This window comes from Sapajus apella, unplaced genomic scaffold, assembly GCF_009761245.1.
Source record: "Sapajus apella isolate SASKATOON/1434 unplaced genomic scaffold, GSC_monkey_1.0 scaffold60, whole genome shotgun sequence".
In the NCBI taxonomy this organism is placed as follows: domain Eukaryota; kingdom Metazoa; phylum Chordata; class Mammalia; order Primates; family Cebidae; genus Sapajus; species Sapajus apella.
In genome coordinates this window covers 10,863,087-10,880,669 of record NW_022437000.1, presented here as the reverse complement: position 1 = coordinate 10,880,669, position 17,583 = coordinate 10,863,087, and the positions used below count along the sequence as shown (strand labels likewise).

At 47.6% G+C, this 17,583-nt stretch overlaps 2 protein-coding genes across 6 annotated transcripts; one reads left to right on the top strand and one right to left on the bottom strand.

Moving 5' to 3' along the window:
• Window positions 1–2,329: 2,329 nt before the first annotated feature.
• On the bottom strand, window positions 2,330–9,297 carry ING1 (inhibitor of growth family member 1). Of its 5 annotated transcripts, none has more exons than XM_032246212.1 (2): window positions 8,712–9,297; window positions 2,330–4,142 (listed from the first exon to the last, which is right to left on the bottom strand). In XM_032246212.1, exons 1-2 carry the CDS (start codon window positions 8,845–8,847, stop codon window positions 3,439–3,441), a joined length of 840 nt encoding a protein of 279 aa, XP_032102103.1. In that variant the 5' UTR covers window positions 8,848–9,297; the 3' UTR covers window positions 2,330–3,438. The 5 variants fall into 5 exon arrangements, with proteins under 5 accessions (XP_032102103.1, XP_032102107.1, XP_032102106.1 ...); XM_032246216.1 differs by lacking the exon at window positions 8,712–9,297 and adding an exon at window positions 7,880–8,353; XM_032246215.1 differs by lacking the exon at window positions 8,712–9,297 and adding an exon at window positions 6,959–7,080.
• Window positions 8,846–12,692, top strand: LOC116528880 (homeobox protein ARX-like). The gene is made up of 2 exons (XM_032246364.1): window positions 8,846–8,926; window positions 9,039–12,692. The coding sequence occupies exons 1-2, from the start codon at window positions 8,846–8,848 to the stop codon at window positions 9,642–9,644; spliced, it is 687 nt and encodes a 228-aa protein (XP_032102255.1). The 3' UTR covers window positions 9,645–12,692.
• The last annotated feature ends 4,891 nt before the right edge of the window (window positions 12,693–17,583 follow it).

Sequence of the window (17,583 nt, the reverse complement as noted above, 5' to 3'; positions counted from 1 at the left end):
GCCAATGATTCTAGAGTCATAAATGACTTTAGATAGAAGGAAAAAAGCTAGATATCCTCAAGAGCACATCATGTCTTTAGAAGTGCACAAATGAAGCTCTTAATCATTTTGCCTAATAAAAAGATTTAAAACATTAATGAAATATTGAAGTATTCAGGTAAGTTCCAGGTAACTTATTTTACCTAGAACACTACATAAATTGAACTACAAAAGGATATCACAACTAAATGTGTACTCTTTCTAAAATAGTACATAATAATATAAAATGGCTTTTATGTTGACAAATCCTTTACGACTTCAGCATTGGCAACCATCAATAATCTCAAGTATTCAGACAACGCACAGAGCTCTATATGACACCGAAAGAGAGCCACCAGTCAAGGACCCAGTCACTAGCAGGTAAGTGCCTATAGCTCTGTGACTCCTGCAGCGCCTCTCTCAGTGTCTGGGGACCCTGCCCCCGGAACACCCTGGCTGCTCAACACTTTCTTGAACATACAATGTTTCCCTTAGTCCAGTTTACAATACAAAGTATTATATCATAATGAAAACACCTTGGACCCTTTATCTGAACTGTAATAACTTGGTTATTATACAAGAAATATACATTGAATGTCTAAGTAAAAGCAACTGCTCTGCATTAGATCCCTTTTTACTAATCTATTTTTCAAAAAGAATTCAGTACCATTTTTGGTCCTCATGTCGGGTTTCCAGGATCTTTCTACTGTATTTAATTATGATCTAAATCCCAAATCTTGGGTGTTTTCATACTTACCTGTGATTTTCTTTTTTTTAAATGTCCGCTGGAAATAATAAGAGTGATTTAAGACTGCCAATCCAACAAAATATATTCTGTATTGTATCTAATTTTTTAAAAGAATAAATGGCTACCCACCTGTCCTTATGAGAAACTTGACGAAAGCTAGGGAAAAACATTCAACATTTGAACATGCCCGTGCCTTACCCATTTAACCTCACTTATTTCTCGGAACCGCCCTCTGTGAAACACATCTGAAAACTGCAGAACTATAGACCAAGTGTTAAGCAATTTATTCAAGATCAAGCTCCCAAGGACAGGGCTGGGTTCCTAGACTGCAAGGCTTGGTGTCTGTGCAGTCTCTTCACCAGCTGTCTACACCAAAACTGAATAAATATGAAGAAACCCAGTATTAGCAACTGCATTTCATTGACTCTTCATTTCTATAACTTAATTTTCATTATTAGCTCCAATCAAAATAGAAGTGAAAAATTCACATAAAATTTTATGTAAGCAAAGGCTCAAGCTATTTTTATCGTCACTGGACTTTTATTAAGTATTTTAAACTCTATAACTTATTTTCATAAACTTTTTGTTCACTATTTGTTTGGGTAAATCTCATCAGATTTAAACACCCAAGATTCTTAAATGTTCTGGAGTTTTGCGGGAATGTAAACACCTATTTGTAGGTATGGTGTAAACAGTTCAAATTTTAATGTATGACCAACTATAATTTGCATTTCTCTACCAAGTAACCCTCTATAATGGAAATTCACTGTAAAACAGTCAGAGATTGGCATCTGGTACAAATTAAGTTCACGATAATTGTTTATCACAAGTAAACAATCAGAAAATTTAATGCCTTACAATAAATACATGGCATATACTTAGATTTTATAATGGCATCACTCAGTTCTTCTTTGTGATAGCTTCACAGAGACTGTGAAACAGATCATGGAGAGAAACTGATTTTACCATGTGCAAAATTAAAGTGAACCATGTATCACTTAGAAATGAAAACTCCGGCTGGGCATGGTGGCTCATGCCTGGAATCCCAGCACTCTGGGAGGTGCCTCACACCTGGAATCCCAGCACTTTGGGAGACCAAGGCGGGTGGATCACCTGAGGTGGGGAGTGTTCGAGACCAGCCTGACCAACATGGAGAAACCCATCTCTACTAAAAATACAAAATTAGCTAGGCATGGTGGCACATGCCTACAATCTCAGCTACCCAGGAGGCTGAGGCAGGAGAATCACTTGAGCCCAAGAGGCGGAGGTTGCTGTGAGCTGAGATCACGCCATTGCACTCCAGCCTGGGCAACAAGAGCGAAACTCCATCTCAAAAAAGAAAAAAAATAGAAATGAAAACTCCATTGATCCTTTCAATATGTGGGCAGTTAAGGACACAGATCAATGTTAGATGCTAGTCTAAATCAGAGGTCAGCAAACTCTTTCTGCAGAGGGCCAGAAAATAGTTTTGGCTTGTCTGGTCAAATCGTCTCAGTTGCCACCATTGAACTCTGCTGTTTTGCAAAAGCAGCCACAGACAATACATATGCACATAAGCACGGCTGTGTTCCACCGAAACTTTATTTACGGACACTAGAATTTAAACTTCATATAATGGTCAAACAGGTGGTGGGCTGGATTTGAGAAGCGGGCAGTGATTTCCTGACCCAGCATCTGAATACAGATTCTTTTTTGACACATATTTATTTTCTGGCAATTAGGCAACTTCTACTTCATTATCAATAATAAGTGAGAACAATAATACAAAATTTGCTTTAAGGCTTTGTCTAAACTGCTGGTGTTTAAATTTTTAAGACAAATTTTAAAAGTTACTTATGTCAAAATTAAATATACTGCTAGAGGAAAAAACTGGCCAAGTTTCATTTATTTCTTCACATAACATTTTTACAGCTCACAAACAGCAGGAAGCACACCTTTGCACATTAACTATGACGTCAGCTTCACAACAGCATCTGCTGACTGCACCTCCAATTATAATAGAGCAAGTGCAAGTTCACTTGGAAATGTACATTTATACACCTGATATAAATTAAAGATGGCTACACTATAATCTGTGATAGCAAAAGCATGACTTGAGGTTCCTTAACTAGACCACTTGTTTAAGAGAAGTGTACCCAAGCATTTTAAAATGGCCATTTCGGGAAAAGGCCAATATATAAAATATCTGTCATGTAAAATTTAACCATTTACCTTATTAAAAAATAATCTTCAAACTTTAAACCATTGTTTCTGAGTTGTTGTATGGATATACATCATGGCAGCGAGAAACACATTCACTATAAAATTGTTCATCAAGTAATAATATTACTTTTCTTAAAATAAAAAAGCTAAATGAAATATTTTCCTTCCACATTTAATGTGTTAGGTTGAGTTTAGTCCTCCTCCGCCCGCAAGAAATAAGTCTGAGACTTAAATGCTTAATCAAACCTATATTTGTGGTTTCTAATACTGATCCACAGACCACTTTGTCACACGTGTACCAATGAAAACAAAAGGCAAACAGAATCACTGCCATCCCTATGAAAGGAATGGTTCCTTTTCTAACATTCTTTAAAAATATACATTTTACACTCCTTGCACCTCAACAAAGGCAGCAACGTAATAAATACACAGTTTATTCTGTCCTCCTCACTGCAGGCACTGTCCACAAACTACCTGTTGTAAGCCCTCTCTTTTTTGGATTTCTCCAGGGCTTTGTCCATGGTCTTCTCGTTCTCCCCCCGGCACTTGGGACAGTACCATTTGCCCTTGGGTTTATGGTTGAGCCCCACGCACGAGAAGTGGAACCACTCGATGGGGCACTCATCGTTGTCGCAGCCGATCATCTCCCCGTAGGAGACCTGGTTGCACAGGCAGTACGTGGGCTCATTGGGGTCGATGGGGAGGTCGGCGGGGGACGCCTCCCGCTCCGCCTTGGCCTTGGAGCGCTTCTTCTTCTTGGAGGTCTTGGCCTTCTTCTCCTTGGGCGTGCCCGAGGCGCCGTCGTCGTGGTCGTGGTTGCTGGACGCGTTCTCGCGGTTCTCGTTGTTGCGCTGCCGCCGCGAGCGCTTGCTGTTGGGCTTCTCGGCCTGCGCCGCCGCCTCACCCTTGGGCCTGTCCGCGCCAGCCTTGCCGCTGTTGCCCGCCGTGTCGCCCAGCTCCTGCTGCGCCTCGAACAGCTCCACGTGGCTATCCACCTGCCGCGTGCGGTTCTCCACCAGCTCCACCATCTGGCTCACGATCTGGATCTTCTCGTCACCCAGCTCCTGGCTGCGGATCAGTGCGCGCTGCACACAGTGCAGCATCCGCCGCTTCTGCGCGCCGTCCGTCTCGCGGCTGAAGCGCTCGTAGCACTCATCCAGCTCCTTCAGGATCTCTGCAGGAGAGAAAGGCAGAGTCACTCACAAGCAGGACACCAGGACAACCCACGTGGCTCCAGACCCGGGTCTACAGAGAGGGCTGGCAGGGGGTCCGGGGGTCAGCGCACAGCTGCCCAGTACAAAGTCCACCAGACATAGGCCCTCCTGGGCCTTTCTGTTCCTGTGCCCTGGAACTAAAGACAAATGCCAGCACAACTCCCACAAGGCAAGGAGTCGCTCCAACCACCCCAGGGACCCCAAGAACGGTTCGTACGCCCGGGTGACAATGCCCGAAGCCATTAAGAGGAAGCGTTCAAATAAGGTGCAGCGCTTGGGACCCAACTTTTACTAATACTTTGTATTAATGATTATGTCCCATACTGCCATCATTTTTCCTCAAATGATTCTACTTGAATACAATTATTAATATACATGACATACTATAGACATATTTATTACATTTATGGACAATATACATTAATAAAAATATGTTTATTATAAATTATTTGAACATTTCAAATAAAAAAGGTCTTTATTTTCTTTATTTTAACATGCCAACATATAGAATACTCTGTTAAGTTAGAGAATGTGTATACATTTCTATAATAGCTCTCTCTGAGTTAAAAACTGGGTTAACAGCAAAGGTCCAGACTACTCTGTGACTGAGACCCTGTTTCAGCCCCCGTATTTATTCTACTATGTTATTCCTCTCTATTAGTGAAAGCAAGAACAGTTTGACCATAATAATCCAGAACACCTAGCTTGGCTTTATTTTTATTAAAATAAAGCACTGTTGTTATTTTAGGGAAAAGGTCTGCCTCTGGTGCCCAGGCTGGAGTGCAGTGGTGTGATCTTGGCTTACTGTAGCCTTGACCTCCCAGGCTCAAGTGATCCTCTCACCTCAGCCTGAGTAGCTGGGACTATAAGTGCACCACTGTGATGGGCCATTATTATTTTTTAACTGTAGTGAATGCACTAGCCTTGCTTTAAAACGAAGGTAGATTTCACCTTTGCATCTACTGCTTAAACAAAAACATCTTCACATCTATTAAAGTCAATGGACTTTAAAATGTTATCAAAAACAAAAGAAAACCTCTTCAGTATTTAAATGTACACCTTCTTGGGCCTGTTAGAGGACAGTGTATATGATTTTAAAGTGTAATTAGGCAATTTCTCAAGAAACAAAAGCTGTTAAAGAATCTAGTTGACATAAGGAAAGTAAACAGTCTTGCCAAAAGGCTACTTAAATACACAGAAATTCCCAGAGTCCTTTTTCCTCAAACAGTAGCCATTATATTAAACAGTACCAGATTATTCTCCTAAAACCTTTTGGCAGTCTCTTAAAACAAGGCAACATTACTGCTTTTAAACTAGGAAGTACGTGTGGAGGGGCTGAGAGTAGGAAGGACTGTTTAAAACGTTACCCCCATCCCTTTCCAGATCTTAACCTCCAAATAGTTACAAGACATACACCTAACACTAGAGCAAACGTAACATGCCAACGCTGAAGCTTCTCTAAGTGATATTATTTTCCAGAGTATATTCTCAAACTAAGGGCAGCTCTGAAGACATTTCTAGGGGAACAATGCAGGCTGCCCACCACCAGAAAGGAGGAATGCACTCGTCTCACATTGTGATTAATTACACAAATAAATCGCTGTGTTCAACTTATCCAAGTACTACCAATTTCTCCAAATTACTTATCATAGATGTTAAAATATGGGTGTGTACCATTTATTTTTAAATAGATTGAGGGTTATGCAATGCTATCACTCCTTTTCATCAGTAATCAAATCTCTAAAGACAATATTGTCATTTCATAGAAAAGAGAACTGCATCACTCAAATTTAAAAGTTAATAACATAGAGGTTATTTTACATCACAAGCATGCTTCCATCCAGGTGAAGCCTAATGTGTGGGGAAGAGAGATATCCCATGGCAAAATTACCAAGAACTATTTCTGTTACCTAATACTTCTTTGATATCCCAAGCAAAGTACTCTATCAACAAAGCCACTAAGTACAAATATGTATAAATAGGAACAACACTACTGCTAAATAGGAAGCTATCCTTCCAGACACTCTGCTTCTCCAATGCCAGCAACTCAGCTTCAGACACACTGCTGCCTTTTTTCCAAACATATTCCACACCATTACCGTGGAAAACAGCAGCACGTGGAATTCACAGATTAAATGAGATTGTAGCAACATTTAACTTGGTCTGCCCAATTATTTTAAATGCAGTTCAATTTTACATAAGGGTTTCACTGAAGTTCTTTATGAAGTGGACTTCCCAGGGAGTGGGTAGGTATTTTTCTAATAATGCTTGAAAAACAATTCAAGTAACCTCAAACAGCATTTTAAATTGATAAACTAATCCGTGATTATGGATTAACACACAGCTGATGTGTACTAAGCAAAAGACGTTTTACTTGCTACAGAGTAGGTCTGTGAAAACAAGCTTCGTCTTTCAGAACTACGCGGCACAGCTCAGCATTTACAGCTAAGTCCCAGGAGCTGTGACACCTCGTGACAGATGCGCATGCTTCTCGGTACTCCCAGCTGTGCGGCTCCACGACTCCCGGGAGGGCGGAACTTGCGATCTTTCCTGAAGCCAAAAGGCTCATCATCCCAGGTGAACCTGAAGCAAGCAGCAAGCCAGGCTCTCCCCAGCAACCACAGGAGGACGAAGCGGCTCTGTGAACTTTGCTGCCTTGACCACTGGGATCCTCTACCATGCACCGCGATACTTTTTTCTATCGTCGAACGATCAGAATGGTCTCAGCTCCTGTCTCCCTTCACCCCACTTGGCCCGCCCGGCCCGAGGACAGCACCTTCCGAGTGCACCGCGCGTGAAGGCAGCTCCGGTCACTCACGCTTCCCCGGCCACGCGCAGCCCCATCGTCAGGTCAGCAGAGATGTGGCTTGTGATTGTCTGTGGGGCGATCTCGCGGGTCGCTGGGGCACGAAAGGCAGCCCGAACAGCAGCACCGGCCCCTCGACCCCAGGCCCCAGCCGCGGGCTCCCAGATACTACCTTCGCTCCACGGCCGGAAGTGGCGGGGCTGGGGAGGGCCGGGGAGGCCAATGGCGAAGAGGCCACCGGGAGACTCGCCACGCCCCCCCGAGTTACCACCTACGGGAATCGACGATGTGGAGGGCGGAGGCCAGCAGGAGAGCCAATCACGGCTCAGGACGGAAGAGCACGGCCCGCCCCAGCAGCGACAAGGACCAATCAGAGGTCGGAGGCCGAGCAGCTCGAAGACATTCAAATCAACTCGACCTCCTCCCTCCACCCCGCTCCTCCCCGAAAAAGAAAAAGGAAGACAGCGGAAACACAGACCCATGCCAGTTACTGCGCAAGGCCCGCCTTCACATGCCTTAGCGACCAATCGTTCCGCAGGGGGCTGATAAGGACATTCCACGAGGGACGTCACAGCCAAACATTGGAAGGCTGAGGCGGGACGTTCCGCAGTATGCTAATGAGCTTCCTATAAAAATTGCTGCGAAGCTACGTCTCCAATAGAGCGCGCAGAGGCGCCTTCCCTGCAGGGGTATTTGGTGCTTTCAGTGACAGCGGTCGATTTCCCTCCCCCCCCCGCCCAACTCTTCCGTTTCCCTACTGCGTAGCCTTGTAAACATTAGCAAACTCCGATCAGTGAGCCATATTCAAAATAGAACCCCCAAAGCAATGAATGACCTCGCAGGAAAGTTTCCCCAACAGCCAACAATACCCGGTGGACACGAACCCACTACCTCTCCGACACCCTGGGCGGCCAGGTCTGCAGAGAACGACCCACAGGTTCTCTCATCTGCCACGATCTCTCCAAGCCAGCGATCTGCCGGCGCCCCATGAGCTCAGTGCAGCGCAGCGCAGATGGGCGCCTTCCCCGCCTCCGCTCCTCCCCTTCCCTTCCCCACTGCACACAGAGAAAAGCCCTCGTCCTCCGCAAACTACAACCGCCGGCGTCGCCCCTCGCAGTCGGCCCCTACTCGGTGTCCAGCGCCAAGTAGGGGCTGGAGGGGACTGCGCGGGGGCGACCGAGCTACCCCGAGCGGAGTACTGCCCGGTACTTTATGTAACACTCAGATTCCGGACTGGGTGGGGGGCGACGAAGGGCTGGGGGGAGCGGCGTTGCTCCGAACCAAGGCACCAGGTCCGCGGAAACCCCAGCTCAGCTGCCCTCCTCCTGCAGCCTCGTCTCCGCGCCCTACAGCCCCAGGTGCCGGCACATCCCTCCATCTCGCGCCGTAATCTGCACCCCCTCCTAGAGGACGCGGCTTGGACCCGCCGCCCCCTCCCCCGCAGCACCCGCCTCATCACTTCACTACAAAGAGCGCTTTGGTCGCTCAGCCTTCCAGCGAGACCTCTCGCGCCTCCTTCCTCCTCCGTGTCCCGGGCTTTGCACACAAGGACCTTGGCGAATCAAAGGCGCTCCAGACCTTTTGTTCCTGCCCCTGCCGAGGGCCGCCGCTGCGGAGCCCGCCGCTTCCTCGGGTCCACAGCAGGACCGGCCCGGCCGCGCGGCGCGCCGGGACCCGCCGGGATGGAGACGGCCGCCCCCACCCATCCATCACCCCGCCGTACCTTGGTATTTCGCGTCGATCTCCCGCATCAGCGAGACGTTTCTCTGCAAGTCGAAAGGCAGAGACTCGATGGAGTCCAGGTAGTCCTCCACATAGTTCACCAGGTGGAGCTGCTCCCCGTTGGCAGGACTCAACATGGTTCACCCCGGAGGTCCCCGGCGACTCGGCGCGGCTTTCCGCTTCCTCCACCCCCCGCCCCCCTTAAAAAATAGCACTGCAAAATGCAAAGCCCCTCGCTCTCCCGGCGCCCCGCCGCCGGCTCCAGCCCCGGCCCGGAGGCTACATCTGCTAAGCCCGTCCGCCGCCTACGGGTCCGCGGGGACCCCAGCGCCTGGGAGCGCGGGCCGCGGTGGTGGTGGTTCCCGGGCGCACGGCCCGGCCGGCGGCTCAGGCCCCCTCTCAGGCGGCGGGGCTGGCACTGGGGGCCGCGCGTACGAGCGCGCACACACGGGTGGGAGAGGGCCCAGCGCCGCGGCCGCCGCCGCCCACCCGCCCACCAGGCTGGGGAGAAGAGAGGAGAGGAGAGGGCAGCGGGAAGGGGCGCGCTCCGCTGGCCGACGAGCCGCACTTGTCCAACGTGGAAAACCCAAATACCAGTTTCAAACACTTGGGAAACATTCAGCCCCGCTGCGCAGCGCGCATGCGCCCCAGCCCCCTCCCCCGGCGGCGGCCCCGCCCCCCGCCGCATTCACGCCCCTCACAGTCCCGGGCCCTGGGGGCTGCGGGGCCCGAGGCCGGCCTGCGCGGGGGCGTGGCCTTGCCTGTCACTTTTGCCAGGGGCGAGGGTCGCGGAGGGGACAGCGACAGGTCAGCCGGGGCGGGGACAGCAGACGAGGAACAAACTTTACTAGGAGTTTTTGGCACTTGGAGGCAGAGCCTGTTGAGAGGCGCGGATGCCCGCCAGGAAACGCAGGGGAGCGGCCTGCTTCGGTAAAAACCCGACCAGGACCGAACGGACCGCGGGACGGCTGCCTCCAGGACCTTGGCACGCAGCAAACCAGACAGACTCCGTTTCTCAGCCCCTGACTCTCTTCGTCCCCGCCCCACAGCGCTATATAAGTACGGCCTGAAACAGAACTGGCAACCGCGGTAGCCAATCCACTTGCGACCCTCATTTGACAGCCCAATCAGGACACGGAAGAGGCGGGGAGAACCAGAGGTAACGCCCCCCCAGATTCTTACTACTAGAAACCCAAGTCCACCGGGAGGCGGAAGGAAGGGGCCAGCAGGCCACGGGCGGAAGTGGCGACGCATGCGCCATGGCACCCTTCGGCGTCCACCGAACTGCCGCCGCAGAGTGCGCGGGAGACCTATCGATTCTGCGGCCGGACCACCACTCCCAGCAGCCTCGGCGGCTTCCGCGCCTGCGCCGTCTGTCACCGCCCGCCCTTTGTGTCGCCTCCCTGAGCCCAGTTTGGAACGGCTTGGAGACAAAGGGGCCCGAGAGGGAAGCCGCTTACTAGTGTCGAGCCCCAGAAGAGGTGGAGAGGCCCGAGGGGGGGTCTTCTCTCGGCCTTATCTCTTTCCCGCCCTGTGCCATTGACGCCGCTCTCGGAGGCCGTTCCTCACACTTGGAAAGGCCGCCAACAGCAGGCAGGCGTCCGGTCGGCTGACGTCCTGGGGCCGTTCGGCTCCCTGGACTGCCTCCCCATCGCCCCTCTGCCCTCCCGAAGCTCCTGGATTTGGGGTTTTCTGAGAAGCCCGGACGCCGCGCGAGCCCGTTGCCTAGGCGACCGGCCCGGCGCGCCGCCCCGCCCTTTTCCGGCCAAGGACACGCCCCCTCCTGGGCGTGGCCTTGCGCTTTTGTGCACTGCCTGCCGGGCGCCGCGGGTCCTGCGCGGCCTCGGCCTCCGCCCGGCTGCGGACACCGCGGCTCCCCTCTGGGCTGGCCCCAGGAGCTGTGCTTGCCACGCTAGGTTGCCTGTGTTTCGCCAGTTTTCCTCCGCTTTGGGCCCTGCTCTATTTGCATTGTCTTTTTTTACACCAAGTGGAGGAGCGGTGCCTTGTCGGTTTTCACCTTTCTCACCGGACTTTATCTTTCCAGGAGAGCCGGGTGGGTGGTGCTACCTGTGTTTCCAGGCAGGAACTAAGCCCTGTCCCCAGCCCTTGCAATGTTTCTGTGTCACCTCCACGCCAGCGCGGATCTCCATTTTTCTTAGCCTCTCAATTTGGACAGGGTCGGATTTCAGCTTTTATCCACCGGGTTTATCCTGTTGCAAAGCAGAGTGCACTGCTTTAGACACAAAATAATTGCAGTTGAAATGGGTACACATTCTGGGGGTAAGATTTGGAAACATCTGGTATTTGATGGAACCCTGTTGTGACATGTAAAACTATTTGGATTTTTTAAAAGAGTATTCTGTGTAATCCAGTATTTTAAAGTAGATTAACCGCAGTGGTGCTCATTCCAGCACCCTGCAGGGTATTTTGTGCTGTGGATGTCAGTATGGCAAATGAGACTGAATTGAGCTGTTTTGTGTTTGGAATCGGATTGTTCACATTGAAACGTTGCTGCAGTGATAAATGGATGGATACTCCTTGCACTTTGAAGTGGATTTAATCTTCACTTTTAAGCCCCTTCGTCTCACCTACACGTCAGTATAGTTTCTGCTTTGACGTTTGGGGAAATGGCTGTTATTTTACTTACAGATCACACCATTCTAGTCTCGGCCCAGTTATAAGCAAATGAGTACTTTCCTTTCTACAAGATTTATTGGCCACTCCTAGTGTGCACAAAAGACTGTAACACTTGGCCGGGCACGGGGGCTCACGCCTATAATCCTACCAGTTTGGGAGGCCAAGGCGGGCGGATTGCCTGAGCTCCGGAGTTCGAGACCAGCCTGGGCAACATGGCAAAATCCTGTCTATACTAAAAATACAAAAAATTAGCCGGGCATGGTGGTGCATGCCTGTAGTCCCAGCTACTCGGGAGGCTGAGACAGGAGAATCACTTGAACCCAGGAGGCAGAGGTTACAGTAAACCGAGATCACGCCACTGCAGTCCAGCCTGGGCGACAGTGTGAGACTCTGCATTCATTGGCTCTAGAATGAATGGTGTTTACCCGAACTCAAGAATAAAGTTGGAAGTAATTTATTCCTTACAAAAATAAGATGGAGTTTGACCTGGGTTATATCTTTTTTTAAAAAAATCACAGTACAGTACAATCTGAATAATGATTTTGTTCCCCACTTGTTATGTATGCACTTCACATACACATAAAGCAAAAAGGCATCTTACTCATTCAACAAGGAATATTGACGAGTGCCTACCAGGTGCCAACTACTGGTTCATGCGTTGGAGATAGAGTAGTGAAAAGTTTTTTGGACCTTTACGTTCCATAAAACTTTTTAGCCCACCCCTTGGAATAAAAAGTCAAAAAAGGTTCTTCCTTTTCAATTCGCCTCGCCATCTGCGGTGGAGCGGCCAACAAAATGCAGATTTTTGTGAAAACCCTTAAGGGGAAGACCATCACCCTCAAGGTTGAACCCTCAGATAAGATAGAAAAAATGTAAAGGCCCAAGATCCAGGATAAGGAAGGAATTCCTCCTGATCAACAAAGACTGATCTTTGCTGGCAAGCAACTGGAAGTTGGATGTACTTTGACTACAACGTTCAAAAGGAGTCCACTGTTCATGTTGTGTTGAGACATTGCGGTGGTGCTAAGAAAAGGAAGAAGTCTTACAGCACTCCCAAGACGAATAAGCACAAGAGAGAAGGGCAAGCTGGCTGTCCTGAACTACTATAAGGTAGGTGAGAATGGCAAAATGAGTCGCCTTTGTCGAGAGTGCCCTTCTGATGAATGTAGTGCTGGGATGTTTATGGCAAGCCACTTTGACAGACATTATTGTGGCAGATGTTGTGTGACTGCTTCAACAAACCAAAAGGCAAGTAACTGTATGAGTTAATAAAAGCCATGAACTTAAAAAAAAAAAAAAGTCAAAAAATATTTTATCTTTTTTGGAACAAACTTAGAAGATCAAGCGATAAAACAGATAAAACATAATTAACTGTTTATGACAAATTTTAAATATGTCATTAAAGAAAGGTGCTTAATTTTGAAAGTATGTTGAAGAATCTTGTCCATTTCAGTTTTGTTTCCTGTGGTGTATTGCAAAAATGGATGTTAAAACTTTTTTCTGTAGAACAGAAAATAAATTTCAAATGGATTACAAAAATAAGAAACATTAAAAAGTTAAACTTTTTTTTAAAGTTATATTTCCAGTCTAACTGAAAGTGCTCAAACTTCTGAGAGTCAGAAATAAGAGAAGAACGTACACTTCCTTTTTTTTTTTTTTTTTTTTTTGAGACAGAGTCTTGCTCTTGTCTCACAGGCTGGAGTGTAAGTGCAGTGGCTTGATCTCAGCTCACTGCAACCTCCGCCTCCTGGTTCAAGTGATTCTCCTACCTCAGCCTCCTGAGTAACTGGGATTACAGGCAGCTGCCACCACACTTAGCTACTTTTTGTATTTTTAGTAGAGACAGGTTTTCGCCATGTTGGCCAGGCTGGTCTGGAACTCTTGGCCTCAGGGTCTCCCAAAGTGCTAGGGTTATAGGCATGAGCAACCATGCCCAGCCAAACATACAATTCTTTATGTTTTGAAGTGCTTAAAAAATAAATGCTAACTCAACTTGAACTTGAAAACCCCTAAACAATATGCAACCATAATAAATTCTACTTCAGATTTACAAAGTTTTGCCTTGAAAGAAAATGTAATACTGAGAACTTGATTTTGTTATGGTCATTAGTGATATTTGGGAATCATTGATTTTAACATAATTCCTTGTTCTGACCTAGATTGGAGAGGGAGGTGACTTCAAATTAAACGGATCCTCTTTTTGGTATATACGGTGTATTAGAGTTCTCTAGAGGGCCAGAACTAATAGGATATATATATTTATATGTGGGAGTTTATTAAGTACAAGCTTACAGGGTTACAAGATCCCACAATAGACTGTCTGCAAGCCAAGGAGCAAGGAGAGCCAGTCTGAGTCCCAAAACTGAAGCCCCTGGAGTCCGATGTTTGAGAGCAGGAAGCACCCAGCACGGGAGAAAGATGTAGGGTATAGGCTGGGAGGTATGGCAGTGAAGAGCCCTACCGGTCTTTTTTACTTTACGTTAACATTCACCCTCCAAATGTTCAATATGCAAAAGAATCACATTTCTTTTTTTTTTTTTTTTTGAGATGAAGTTTCACTCTTGTGGCCCAGGCTGGAGTGCAATGGCACAATCTCTGCACACTGTAACCTTTGCCTCCCAGGTTCAAGTGATTCTCCTGCCTCAGCCTCCCAAGTCGCTGGGATTACAGGCATGTGCCACCATGCCCAGCTAATTTTTTTGTATTTTTAGTAGAGACAGGGTATCTTCATATTGGTCAGGCTGGTTTCGAACTCCTGACCTCAGGTGATCCTACCGCCTTGGCCTCCCAAAGTGCTAGGATTATAGGTGTGAGCCACCACAGCTGGACAAGGATCACATTTCTAGCTATCATTAGGTTATGGGTTATGTTTATCATTTTGATGATCTCCAAAAGCCTCAAGAAAACAGAATTAGCCAGGCACGGTTGCTTAGGCCAGTAATCCCACCACTCTGTGAGGCCACAGTAAGTGGATCCCTTGAGGACAGGAGTTCCAGACCAGCCTGGCCAACAAGATGAAATTCTATCTTTACTAAAAGTACAAAAATTAGCCACCACGCTTGAGCCTGGGAGGCAGAGTTTGCAGTGAGCCAAGATTGCACCCCTGCACTCCAGCCTGAGTGACTGAGCGAGACTCCATCTTAAAAACAAGTAAATACATAAAATGAAAATGAAAATACAAAAATTAGCTGGGTGTGGTGGTGCACGCTTGTAATCTCAGCTACCGTGGAGACTGAAGCAGGAGGATCTCTTGAAATGGGAGGCAGAGGTTGCAATGAGCTGAGATCAGGCCACTGCACTCCAGCCTGGATGACAGAGCAAGACTCCATCTCAAAAAACAAAAGAAAGAAGGAAAAAAGAAAACATATAATAGAATCATAGCCAGTGAGGGGCTAAAAACATTACATGAATTTTCTAAAGATAGAAGATACTATTGTTAATTTAAAGTCATGATGTTCTATGGACAATTCAAATACGTCAATGTCCAGATTCATGTGCAGATTTGATCTTCAGTGTTACTAAGCTGCTTTCAGAATCTCTGCTCTAGTTCTTTCCTTGAATTCATGTGTTCCCACAGATTGCAGCTGAGCCTTCTGTTAATTTGCTTTATTTATTGGCAATCTAATAACTGAATCAGCCTTATCAGATATTTTACTACCCAGATTTCTTCCCACCTGCACAATTAAACCCTTATAAGGGATTAATTCATCGACATTCAACAAGCCCTTTTCTTTCTTTTTTTTATTTTTATTTTTATTTTTTTTCCAGCCACAGCAAAACAAAAAATCAACCAAACAAAACCCAAGTCTTTTCTGAATTTAGTGCAGGGTACAGTGAGAAGTTCAAAATAATGTACAATTTAAAATACTCAGGAAGATAAATATATACACATTGCACTAGAAAGTTAAAAAATAACATAAGACAAGCCAGTAAAGAAGTGATAATATTCCAGGACAATTTTGAGTAATTAGGTAGCACGAGTGGTTAGCATTGATGTAGGCTACATGGTCTCCTAATTCTAACATTTACCCTTATTAAATTAGACCATACATTACATTAGACTACAGTTAGCTTGAAACAGAATTGCAGAGTTAGACTCCAGGACACTGAGAAACTACTCTAGATACACACCTGTTTGCCTCTACTTTAACATTTCTTTTTTAATAAAACACCAAAGCAAACTAAAAAAAGAACAGAGGAACCTTTCCTGTTTTGAGAACTGGAAAAGCAAAGAGGACTTAAAAAAAATTTTTTTTTAGACGTTGTATTGCAAGACATCAATAGAGGCACTTTTTTTTTTTTGAGACGGACTCTCATTCTGTTATCCTGGCTGGAGTGCAGTGGCACAATCTCAGCCCACTGCAACCTCCACCTCCCAGGTTCAAACAGTTCTCCTCTCTCAGCCTCCCCAGTAGCTGGGACTACAGGTGCACACGACCATGCCTGGCTAATTTTTGTATTTTTAGTAGAGACAGGGTTTTACCATATTTGTCAGGGTGGTCTCAAACTCCTGACCTCAGGTGATCTGCCCGCCTCTACCTGCCAGAGTGCTGGGATTATAGGCGTGAGGCACAGCGCCTGGCCCAGTAGAGGCACATTTGTCAAGATAATGCTTTCAGAATGCTTTTGTTTTCAAGATATGGGATCATAGAACTTTTAACCTTAAGATGAATCACAAGCAGACATTTCTGCTATGCATACCTGATGAATGTAATTTCCTAGCTTTGGTCATTTCATCCAGAGTCCCCAGGAGATTGTTGGAGTGCAGATATGCTGTGTGTGTGGGGAATGCACGCTGTGTATTGGAGTGCAGACGTGGCATGTGCTGGGGTGCACATTGTATTGGGGTGTAGATGTGTGGGGGCACACAATATATTGAGGTGCACATTAAATTGGGATGCAGATGTGGTGTTTGCTGGGATGCACTTGTGCTGTATGTGTTGGGGTGCTCATTGTACTGGGTGCAGGCATGGTGGGTGTTAGGGTGCACTGTGTATTGGGGTGCACACAGTACTAGGTGGAGATATGGTGTGTGCTGGGGTGCACACTGTATTGGGGTACAAACTGTATTGGGTACAGGTGTGGTGTGTGCTGGGGTACACACTGTATTGGGTACAGACGTAGTGTGTGCTGGGTTGTATACTGTGTATTGGGGTGCACACTGTATTGGATGCAGGTGTGGTTTGTGCTGGGGTGCATACTGTATTGGGGTACACACTGTATTAGTTGCAGACATGGTATGTGCTGGGGTGCACACTGTATTGGGTACACACTGTATTGGGGTACACACTGTATTAGGTGCAGACATGGTGTGTGCTGGGGTGCACACTGTATTGGATACACACTGTATTGGGGTACAGGCGTGGTGTGTGCTAGGGTGCATACTGTGTATGGGGGTGCACACTATTGTGGTGCACACTGTATTGGGTGCAGGCATGTGTGCTGGGGCGCATGCTGCATATTGGGGCGCACACTATATTGGGGTGTGGGTGTGGTGTGTGCTGGGTGCATACTGTGTATTGGGTGCATATTGTATTGGGGTGCATACTGTATTGGGCACACACTGTATTGGGGTGCAGGCATGCTGTATGCTGGGGTGCATACTGTGTATTGTGGCGCACACTGTATTGGGGTGAGGGCGTGGTGTGTGCTGGGGTGCATACTGTGTATTGGGGCACACACTGTATTGGGGTACAGGTGTGGTGTTTGCTGGGGTGCATACTGTATTGGAGTGCACACTGTATTGGGGGTGCATACTATGTTGGGGTGCAGGCGTGGTGTGTACTGGGGTTCATGTTATTGGGGCACACACCGTATTGGGGTGCAGGCGTGGTGCGTGCTGGGGTGCATACTGTATTGAGGCGCACACTGTATTGGGGTGCAGGCCTGGTGTGTGCTGGAGTGCATACTGCGTGTTGGGGTGCACACTGCACTAGGGTGCAGGCGAGGTGTGTGCTGCGGAGCACACTGTATATCAGGGTCCACACTGTATGGGGGTGCTGATATGTGTGCTGGGGTACACTGTATTGGGATGCAAACTGTATTGAGGTGCTGACATGGTGTGTTCTGGGGCGGACACTGTGTATTGGTGTGCTGACCTGGGGTGTGCTGGGGTGCACACATGCTTTGTTAGCAGGCCAGGACCCGGTGCACAGTAAACGCTCCCCCCGCGCGGCGGACACAGGTCCCGGCTGGTACCGCGCGTACACGAACGCCTCGCAAGACCTGGGCTAATA

Coding starts and splice junctions, on each gene's coding strand:
- LOC116528880 (XM_032246364.1), top strand. CDS start 8,846: ATGGTTCACCCCGGAGGTCCCCGGCGACTCGGCGCGGCTTTCCGCTTC. Junction 8,927..9,038: donor CCCCCTTAAAAAATAGCACT/GCAAAATGCAAA, acceptor CGGGGACCCCAG/CGCCTGGGAGCGCGGGCCGC.
- ING1 (XM_032246212.1), bottom strand. CDS start 8,847: ATGTTGAGTCCTGCCAACGGGGAGCAGCTCCACCTGGTGAACTATGTG. Junction 4,143..8,711: donor GATCGACGCGAAATACCAAG/GTACGGCGGGGT, acceptor TCTCTCCTGCAG/AGATCCTGAAGGAGCTGGAT.